Source organism: Panulirus ornatus, chromosome 30 (assembly GCF_036320965.1).
Source record: "Panulirus ornatus isolate Po-2019 chromosome 30, ASM3632096v1, whole genome shotgun sequence".
Lineage (NCBI taxonomy): Eukaryota > Metazoa > Arthropoda > Malacostraca > Decapoda > Palinuridae > Panulirus > Panulirus ornatus.
In genome coordinates, this window is record NC_092253.1 from 12,705,840 (window position 1) to 12,717,064 (window position 11,225).

Below are 11,225 nucleotides of genomic sequence, written 5' to 3' on the forward strand. Positions count from 1 at the left end.
TGTGGCCTTTGTTGTCTTTTCCTAGCGCTAACTCGTGTACATGCGGGGGGAGGGGGCTGTTCTTTCATATGGCGGGATGGCGACTGGAATGAATAAAGGCAGACAGTATGAATTATGTACATGTGTATATATGTATATGTCTGAGTGCGTTTATATATGTATACTATGATATGTATTGGTATGTATATTTGCGTGTGTGGACGTGTATGTATATACATGTGGGTTGGGCCATTCTTTCGTCTTTTTCCTTGCGCTACCTCGCTTATCGCTGTCTATATACATATATTGTTGGTGGTTTTGTTTGGAACGAACAAGGCTGGCATCTCACCGTATATCGGAGGCATCCAACCGACGGCCACGGGAACAATGACAGGCAAGAGCAGCATCAGTTGTGAAACATTCGCCACCATTTCTGACGGGAAGTCCGTGACACCGTCTCTGCTGATGGAGAAATGAATGCAGAGGAATCTCTCTTTTCACATATGCGTCATTACTCCCAGAAGCTTCGTCCCATCCCCCAACCTATACCTCTCTTCATCTTTCATGGTTCCATTCGCTGCCATCCCCATTCCAGAGTATCTACAAGTATTCCCTTTCTCCAAATTTTCAGTATTCATACTCATATCCTCAATAACCTATTCCTCTGCTCTGCTGAACCTGATAATCGTGCTTTTTTTTCACAATTTCTTAACTTCCTCCTTTCTCACACTCTCCCAACCTCAGACAACGGCTGCAGTTTCTCACTCGAATCTGTCACTGATGGTGATTATTCAGCACTAGTGACAACAAGTTACTCAATTCCTAGATCCCCTCACCATCTACAGACTTCATATTTGCCCTATCTCCAAGACTCGTTCATTTACCTCCCTTAGCATATACTAACTATATCCATACACAATCTATACGACTGTGACATCACACTTCCCTACATCAAACCCATCTTCACCTGGAACAATTCACCTTCGTCTGTACATACTCGCACGCACGCCTTGTGCTCCTGATATAAACGTCTCACTGCGTCTGATAGCTTTTCACTATAGCCAAATGTGAGTAAGAATTTCCAGAAGATATTTCTATCATCCTCATTCTATGCTTTCTTCCCATGCATGAATGCTACATCCAGATCCTTCTATATCTGTAAGTAATTTTCTTACTCATTCCTCAAAGCAAACTCCTGGGCCATATATTCTTTATTATTCCTTAGAACATATTGTGACTTTCCACTCTGTTGAACTGTACATGCCTTCACCCTGTAGATAACCACTTTCTCATACAACTTTTCAGGTACACTCAACAAATATATCTGTAGTTCAAACACTCACCATAGGCTCTCCTTGCCTTTATATTGTAGCACTATACATGCAATCCGTAAATCCTCACTCATCGCACCTCGACCCAAACATACACAGAAAATCCTGGCAAAAAATTTTAAGAACACAGTTAACCCCATTTCTTAAAAACTTCGTACAATGAAAATCCTAATACACCAATTAACATCATAGTCAAAATACATTCTTAATAAAAAATCAAGAGCAATACCATCCACTCCAGCTACCTTGCCCCATTTAATCATACACACACTTTTTCTCTTCTGAAAGTGGATGGAGAGAGATGGATAATTATTGGTTCATATGCACCTGGGCATGAGAAGAAAGATCATGAGAGGCAAGTGTTTTAAGAGCATCTGAGTGAGTGTGTTAGTAGTTTTGATGCGAGAGACCAGGTTATAGTGATGAGTGATTTAAATGCAAAGGTGAGTAATGTGGCAGTTGATGGAATAGTTGGTGCACATGTGGTGTTCAGAATTGTAAATGGGAGTGGTGAAGAGCTTGTAGATTTGTGCACTGAAAAAGGACTAGTGATTGGGAATACCTGGTTTAAAAGGAGAGATAGACATAAGTATTCGTACGTAAGTAGGAGAGATGGCCAGAGAGCGTTATTGGATTACGTGCTAATTGATAGTCGAGAGAAAGAGAGACTTTTGGATATTAATGTGCTGAGCGGTGCAACTGGGAGGATGTCTGGTAATCATCTTGTGGAGGCGAAGGTGAAGATTTGAAGAGGTTTTAAGAAAAGAAAAGAGAATGTTGGGTGAAGAGAGTGGTGAGAGTAAGTGAGCTTGGGAAGGAGACCTGTGTGAGGATGTACGAGGAGAAACTGAATGCAGAATGGAGAAAGGTGAGAGCAAAGGACGTAAGGGGACTGGGAGAGGAATGGGATGTGTTTAGAGAAGCAGTTATGGCTTGCACAAAAGATGCTTGTGGCATGAAAGGCGTGGGAGGTGGAGAGATTAGAAAGGGTGGTGAGTAGTTGGATGAAGAAGTAAGATTATTAGTGAAAGAGAAGAGAAAGGGAATTCCGGGAGATTTGCAGGGAAATGATTCAAATGACTAGGAGATGTATAAAAGAAAGAGGCAGGGGGTCAAGAGAAAGGTGCAAGAGGTGAAAAAGAGAGCAAATGAAAGCTGGGGTGAGAGATTATTATTAAATATTAGGGAGAATAAAAACATGTTTTGGAAGAGGCAAATGAATTGCGTAAGAAAAGAAACAAATGGGAACTTCAGTGAAGGGGGCTAATGGGGATGTGATAACAAGGAATGGTGATGTGAGAAGGAGATGGAGTGAGTATTTTGAAGGTTTGTTGAATGTGTTCGATGGTAGAGTGGCAAATATAGGTTGTTCTGGTCGAGGTGGTAGGCGAAGTGAGAGTGTTAGGCAGAATGATTTGGTAAACAGACAAGAGGTACTTAAAGTTTTGCGGAAGATGAAAGCTGGCAAAGCTGCGGGTTTGGTTGGTACTGCAGTGGAATTTACTAGAAAAGGGATGACTATGTTCTTGACTGGTTAGTAAGGATATTTAACGCATGTAAGTCTCATGATGAGGTGCCTGACGATTGGCGGAATGCATACATAGTGCCATTACTCAAATTACAGAGGTATAAGTTTGTTTAGTATTCCTGGAAAATCATATGGAAGGGTTTTGATTGAGAGGGTAAAGTCATGTACAGAGCATCAGATTGGGGAAGAGCAGTGTGGTTTCAGAAATGGGAGAGGATGTGTGGATCAAGTGTTCGCGTTGAAAAATGTATGTGAGAAATACTTACAAAAGCAAATGGATTTGTATGTAGCATTTTTGGATCTGGAGAAGGCATATGATAAAGTTGATAGAGATGCTCTGTGGAAGGTGTTAAGAATATATGGTGTGGGAGGAAAGTTGTTAATAGCAGTGAAAAGTTCTTATCGAGGATGTAAGGCATTTTTACGAGTAGGAAGAGAGGAAAGTGTTTGGTTCTCAGTGAATGTAGGTTTGCGGCATGGGTGCGTGACGTCTCTCTGGTTGTTTAACTTCTTTATGGATAGGATTGTTAGAGAGGTGACTGGAGAAGTTTTGGAGAGAGGGGCAAGTATGCAGCCTGTTGTTGATGAGAGAACTTGGGAAGTGAGTCAGCTGTTGTTCGCTGATGATACAGCGCTGGTGGCTGATTCGGGTGAGAGACTGCAGAAGCTGGTGACTGATTTTGGTAAAGTGTTTGAAAGAAAAAAGCTGAGAGTAAATGTGAATAAGAGCAAGGTTATTAGGTACAGTAGGGCTGAGGGACAAATCAACTGGGAGGTAAGTTTGAATGGAGAAGAACTGGAGGAAGTGAAGCGTTTTAGATTTCTGGCACTGCATTTGGCAGCGGATGGAACTATGGAAGTGGAAGTAAGTCACAGGGTGGGGGAGGGGGCGAAAGTTCTGGGAGCGTCGAAAAATATGTGGACGGCGAGAATATTATCTCGGAAAACAAAACTGGGTATGTTTAAAGAAATAGTGGTTCCAGCACTGTTATTTGGTTGCGAGGCGTAAGTTATATATAGAGTTCTGCGTAGGAGGGTGGATGTGTTGGAAATGAGATGTTTCATGCCATTATGTGGTGTTAGGAGGTTTGATCGAGTTAGTAATGAAAGGGTAAGAGAGAAGTGTGGTAATAAAAAGTGTGGTTGAGGGAGCAGAAGAGGGTGTTTTGAAGTGGTCTGGTCACATGGAGAGAATGATTGAGGAAAGATTGACAAAGAGGATGTATGTTTCAGAGGTGGAGGGAACGAGGAGAAGTGGGAGACCAATTTGGAGGTGGAAAGAAGGAGTGAAAAAGATTTTGATCGATCGTGGTCTGAACATGGAGGAGGGTGAAAGGCGTGCAAGGAATAGAGTAAATTAGAGCGATGTGGTATACCGGGGTCGACGTGCTCTCAATGGATTGAACCAGTGTTTGTGAAGCGTCTGGGGTAAACCATGGAAAGTTTTGTGGGGCCTGGAGGTGGAGAGAGAGCTGTGGTTTCCTTACATTATTCATGACAGCTAGAGATTGAGTGTGAACGAATGTGGCCTTTGTTTTTTTTTTTCTAGCACTACCTTGCGCTCATGCGGGGGAGGGAGTGGCGGGGTGGCGACGACAATGAAAAAGGCAGGATTTATGAATTATGTACATTTGTATATGTGTACATGTCTGTGTATGCAAATATATGTATACGTTGATATGTATAGGTATGTATATGTGCTGTGCGTGTACGTGTATGTATATACATGTGTATGTGGGTGGGTTGAACCATCCTTTAGTCTGTTTCCTTGCGCTGTCTCGCTGACGCGGAAGACAGCGACAAAGTATAATAGAGAGAAAATAAGTAAATAAATATATATATATATATATATATATATATATATATATATATATATATATATATATATATATATATATATATATATATTCATTTTTTTTTATTATACTTTGTCGCTGTCTCCCGCGTTTGCGAGGTAGCGCAAGGAAACAGACGAAAGAAATGGCCCAACCCCCCCCCATACACATGTATATACATACGTCCACACACGCAAATATACATACCTACACAGCTTTCCATGGTTTACCCCAGACGCTTCACATGCCCTGATTCAATCCACTGACAGCACGTCAACCCCGGTATACCACATCGATCCAATTCACTCTATTCCTTGCCCTCCTTTCACCCTCCTGCATGCTCAGGCCCCGATCACACAAAATCTTTTTCACTCCATCTTTCCACCTCAAATTTGGTCTCCCTCTTCTCCTTGTTCCCTCCACCTCCGAAACATATATCCTCTTGGTCAATCTTTCCTCACTCATCCTCTCCATGCGCCCAAATCATTTCAAAACACCCTCCTCTGCTCTCTCAACCACGCTCTTTTTATTTCCACACATCTCTATTACCCTTACATTACTTACGCGATCAAACCACCTCACACCACACATTGTCCTCAAACATCTCATTTCCAGCACATCCACCCTCCTGCGCACAACTCTATCCATAGCACACGCCTCGCAACCATACAACGTTGTTGGAACCACTATTCCTTCAAACATAAACATTTTTGCTTTCCGAGATAATGTTCTCGACTTCCACACATTCTTCAAGGCTCCCAGGATTTTCGCCCCCTCCCCCACCCTGTGATTCACTTCCGCTTCCATGGTTCCATCCGCTGCCAGATCCACTCCCAGATATCTAAAACACTTTACTTCCTCCAGTTTTTCTCCATTCAAACTTACCTCACAATTGACTTGACCCTCAACCCTACTGTGCCTAATTACCTTATATATATATATATATATATATATATATATATATATATATATATATATATATATATATATATATATATATATATATATATATATATATATATATATATATATATATATATATATATATATATATATATATATATATATTTGTAGAGTGGGAGCGGGGGGCTGGAAATCCTCCCCTCTCGTTTTTTTTTTTCTAGTTTTCCGAAAGAAGGAACAGAGAAGGGGGCCAGATGAGGATATTCCCTCAAAGGCCCGGTCCTCTGTTCTTAACACTATCTCTCTAATGCGGGAAATGGCGAATAGTATTAAAGAAAGAAAAATATTTGTAGAGGTTCTTAGAAAAGGAGAATGTTGGGGTGAAGAAAGTGGTGAGAGTAAGTAAGCTTGGGTAAGAGACCTGTGGGAGGAAGTCCCTGGGGAGACTGAGTACAGAACGGAAAAAGGTGAGAACAAAGAACAGAAGGGGACTGCGGGAGGAATGGGATTTATTCAGGGAAGCAACGAAGGCTTGTGCAAAAAGATGCTTGTGGCATGAGAAGTATGAGAGGCGGGCAGATTAGAAAGGGTAGTGAGTGGTGTGATAAAGAAGTAAGATTGTTAGTGAAAGAGAAGAGAGAGGCATTTGGGCGATTTTTGCAGGGAAATAAATAATACAAATGAGTGGGAGATGTACAAAAGAAAGGGGCAGGCGGTCAAGAGAAAGGTGCAAGAGGTAAAAAAGAGGGCAGATGAGAGTTGGGGTGAGAGAGTATCATTAAATTTTTGGGAGAATAAAAAGACGTTTTGGAAGGAGGTAAGTAAAGTGCGCAAGACAAGGGAACAGATGGGAACATCAGTGAAGTGGGTTAATGGGGAGCTGATAACAAGTAGTGGTGATGTGAGAAGGCGATGGAGTGAGTATTTTGATGGTTGGTTGAATGTGTTTGATGATTTAGTGGCAGATATAGGGTGTTTTGGACGTGGTAGTGTGCAAAGTGAGAGGGTTAGAGAGAATGATTTGGTAAACAGAGATGAGGTAGTAAAAGCTTTGCGGAAGATGAAAGCCGGCAAGGCAGCGGTTTTGGATGGTATTGCAGTGGAATTAATTAAAAAAGGGGGTGACTATATTGTTGACTGGTTGGTAAGATTGATTAATGATGTATGAATCATGCTGAGGTGCCTGAGGATTGGCGGAATGCTTGGATAGTGCCATTGTACATAGGCAAAGGAGATAAAAGTGAGTGCTCAAATTACAGACGTATAGATTTGTTGAGTATTCCTGGGAAATTAAATGGGATCGTATTTATTGAGAGGGTGAAAGCATGTACAAAGCATCAGATTGGGGAAGAGCAGTGTGGTTTCAGATCTGGTAAATGATGTGTAGATCAGGTGTTTGCTTTGAGGAATGTATGTGAGAAATACTTAGAAAAGCAAATGGATTTGTATGTAGCATCTATGGATCAGGAGAATGCATATGATAGACTTGATAGAGCTGCTCTGTTGAAGGTATTAAGAGTATATGGTTTGAGTGGCAAGTTGTTAAAGGCAGTGAAAAGTTTTTCTCGAGGATGTAAGGCATATGTACGTGTAGGAGAGAGGAAAGTGATTGGTTCTCAGTGAATGTTGGTTTGCGGCAGGGGTGCGTGATGTTTAAATGGTTGTTTAATTTGTTTATGGATGGGGTTGTTAGGGACGTGAATGCAAGAGTTTTGGAAAGAGGGGCAAGTATGCTGTTTGTTGTGGCTGAGAGAGCTTGGGAAGTGAGTCAGTTGTTGTTCGCTGATGATTCAGCGCTGGTGGCTGAGTCGGATGAGAAACTGAAGAAGCTGGTGACTGAGTTTGGTAAAGTGTGAGAAAAAAGAAAGCTGAGAGTAAATGTGAATAAGAGCAAGGTTATTAGATACAGTAGGGCTGAGGGACCAGTCAATTGGGAGGTAAGTTTGAATGGAGAAAAACTGGAGGAAGTGAAGTGTCTTAGATATCTGGAAGTGGATTTGGCAGTGGATGGAACCGTGGAAGCGGAAGTGAATCATAGGGTGGGGGAGGGGGCGAAAGTTCTGGAAGCGTTGAAGAATGTGTGGAAGTAGAGGACGTTATCTTGGAAAGCAGAAATGGGTATGTTTGAAGGAATACTGGTTCCACCAATGGTATATGGTTGCGAGGCGTGGGCTATAGATAGAGTAGTGGGGAAGAGGGCGGATGTGCTGGATATGAAATGTTTGAGGACAATATGTGGTGTGAGGTGGTTTGATCGAGTAAATAATGAAAGGGTAAAAGAGATGTGTGGTAATAAAAAGAGTGGGGTTCAGAGAGCAGAAAAGGGTGTTTTGAAATGGTTTGGTCACATTCGGAGAATGAGTGAGGACAGATTGACAAAATGAATATATCTATTATAGGTGGAGGGAATGTGTGGAAGTCGAGAACATTATCTCGGAAAGCAAAAATGGGTATGTTTGAAGGAATAGTGGTTCCAACAATGTTATATGGTTGTGAGGCGTGGGCTATAGATAGAGTTGTGCGGAGGAGGGTGGATGTGCTGGAAATGAGATGTTTGAGGACAATATGTTGTGTGAGGTGGTTTCATCGAGTAAGTAATGATAGGGTAAGAGAGATGTGTGGTAATAAGAAGGGTGTGGTTGAGAGAGCAGAAGAGGGTGTTTTGAAATGGTTTGGTTACATGGAGAGAATGAGTGAGGAAAAATTGACCAAGAGGATATATGTGTCAGAGGTGGACTGAACGAGGATAAGTTTGAGACCAAATTGGAGGTGGAAAGATGGAGTGAAAAAGATTTTTAGTGTCCGGTGCCTGAACATGCTGGATGGTGAAAGGCGTGCAAGGAATAGTGTGAATTGGAACGAATTTGGTATACTGGGGTCGACGTGAAGCGTCTGGGGTAAACCATGGAAAGTTCTTTGGGGCCTGGATGTGGAAAGGGAGCTGTGGTTTCGGTGCATTATTACATGACAGCTAGAGACAGAGTGTGAACGAATGTGGCCTTTGTTGTCTTTTCCTAGCGCTACCTCGCGCACGTGAGGGGTAATGGGGTTGTTATTTCATGTGTGACGGGGTGGCGATGGGAATGAATAAAGGCAGACAGTATGAATTATATACATGTGTATATATGTGTATGGCTGTTTGTGTATATACATGTATACGCTGAGATGTATAGGCATGTATATGTGCGTCTGTGGACGTGTATGTATATACATATGTATGTGGGTGGGTTGGGCCATTCATTTGTCTGTTTCCTTGCGTTACCTCGCTAACGCGGGAGACAGCGACAAAGCAAAATAAATTAATAAATAAACAATATATATATATATATATATATATATATATATATATATATATATATATATATATATATATATATATATATATATATATGTATATATATACGTTTATGTCTGTTGGGTTTAACGGCCAGCGACCTATAAGTAAGGTCATTAAGCCTGCAACCTTGTTTGATTTCTGACAGTGTAAAGTCCCTACATAATGATTACATCAATACCTATATGTACTACCTAGTCCTATAGGGGAAAAAATGTGTAAAAAAAAGTTGGTGAATGGTTATTGCGTCGAAGTGGCAGAAAACACCACTCAGTCGGCACAACATCCACTAGTGCAGCTGCCAGATGGACTGCGAAAGTGAAAGGATAATTTAGAGATAGTCCCTCACCAAAACATAGAACATATACCTATGACATATAACATAATGGCTTCGGGAACTCTACAGCCTGACACCATAACGGAACCAATACTAGGCCGAACCACCCCAATCCTGGCCAGCAGCATAATGAGCAATTTGCTTTGCCCACCACACAACCAGCCCAGAGCGAAAGCAGTCACAACCCGAAGCCAGCTCCGGCACAGAGTCGAACCAATGAACCACCTCATATCATCTTGATTATTTCCGTATCCTTGAGAAAGATATACAATTCGTTAATAATGTTGTTATCATAAACAATTTATTGTAGATGGTGATTTTTTTTTCTTTTTCAAATAATTTATGAGCCCCTAACTGTTTTCAAGATATTTCGTACACTTTGTGAGGAGATGGTCTAGTGTCAAATTAGATTAGCAGGTTTCGCATCTTGCTGGGAAGTTTCGGTTTATATATGGTTGTAGGTGGGTACTGTTGGTACAGCTGAGACATAGACGGGCCAGGACGACTTCCTCTCTTCTATTCTTCCTGTACGTCGTCCAGTCCGCTACTTGTGGTTTATATTGTCTTGCTATAGTCAGGCTGGTCCACTAACTTTGCCGCAGAAGAAATAGTGAGTCCTTTCCCAAGGAAAGGCAGGACCCCAGCTCTCGAGGGATCGGAACGAGCTCCCCAAGTTCTGAGGTCAACTTAGGCAACCGGTCTGCCTGTTCATTGCCATAAATGTTGCAATGACCAGGCACCCAAATCAAGATGACATGTTTATTACATGATTTTAGTTCATTAATAATGTTGCCCTGAATTTCATTTCATGAGGTATAACCAGAATTTATAGCTTTAAGTGCTGACAGTGAATCGGTAAAGATTACTGATCTAATGTGAATTGAATCAATTATATAATCTATGGCCTTGTCAATTACAAATAATTCTGCGCAAAAAACAGTTGTATGTTTCGGTAGCCTGTACCAAACAGAACACCCATTCGACCACACACTTGCACCCACACACTCATGTGTCTTGGAGCCATCTGTGTAGAAGTGGACATATAAATGATCCGTGATGACATAACGGAATCGCTGGTGTACCTCACTCTCCGGCGCGTTCCTTTTCGTCACAGGGAACCAGTTGGTCTTAGTTTTAATATTTGGCTGTTCCTAAGGAGGTAACTTATTTCTAGCCAGCGTGTCCATTTCTTGCACGTTCAGACCAGAATTCTCACTGAGGAAGTGTATTCTGAGGGCCAGGGGCCTGACGCCTCTCTCAACGAACTGTTCATATTCTTGTGCCAGGCGAGAGGCAGTAGCATTTCTTCTACTGGCCATCAGAATACCATACTTTAACGTTAATTCATCTCGACGCAGCCGGAGAGGAGGTATATATGCCTTAACTTCCAATCGTGGAACTCTGGTATATGACAGAGCTCCAAGACACACTCGTAGGCATATATTCTGTAGCACATCCAATCTTCCCAGGGTACAGTCGCTCGCTGAAGCTTACACATGAGAGCCATAGTCTAGTTTACTTCTAGTAAGGGCTTTGTACAACATCAATAAAGATTTCCTGTCGGCTCCCTAAAATGAATGCGAGAGATACTTAAGAATATTCAACCGTTTATTACAATTTGTAATCAATCTATCTATGTGTTTTTTCCAATTCAATCTTCGGTCAAAATGTAACCCAAGGAATCTTACACCATTACAAAAGGGAATCGTGTTGTTGTCTAATTTTAGCTGCAAATTCGGGATTTTATCTTAACGGGTAAAGCAACCGCAACACTTTTAACTGGTAAAAACTTGAATCCCAACTAAAGCGCCCAACGTTGAACTGATTCAAATGTAACTTGAACCCGCTCAGCCGAAAATTGTGCATTCGGCGAGGAGTGCCATATTGCACAATCAGCATAAAGTGAGTATTTAAGGTTTCGATGGACGGAAGTTGGAGAGAGAATATCATTGATCATAATACTAAATAATGTTGGTCT

At 41.6% G+C, this 11,225-nt stretch overlaps 1 protein-coding gene across 1 annotated transcript in view; it reads right to left on the minus strand.

Moving 5' to 3' along the window:
* The window catches only part of LOC139758277 (uncharacterized), a 47,860-nt gene extending 37,106 nt beyond the window's left edge, over window positions 1–10,754 (minus strand). The window contains exons 1-3 of the mRNA XM_071679486.1: window positions 10,627–10,754; window positions 1,155–1,250; window positions 329–441 (exon numbers count right to left, since the gene is read on the minus strand). Of these exons, the coding sequence (XP_071535587.1) occupies window positions 329–441; window positions 1,155–1,250; window positions 10,627–10,754 (337 nt within the window). The remainder of the gene's footprint in view (window positions 1–328; window positions 442–1,154; window positions 1,251–10,626) is intronic.
* Between the last annotated feature and the right edge of the window lie 471 nt (window positions 10,755–11,225).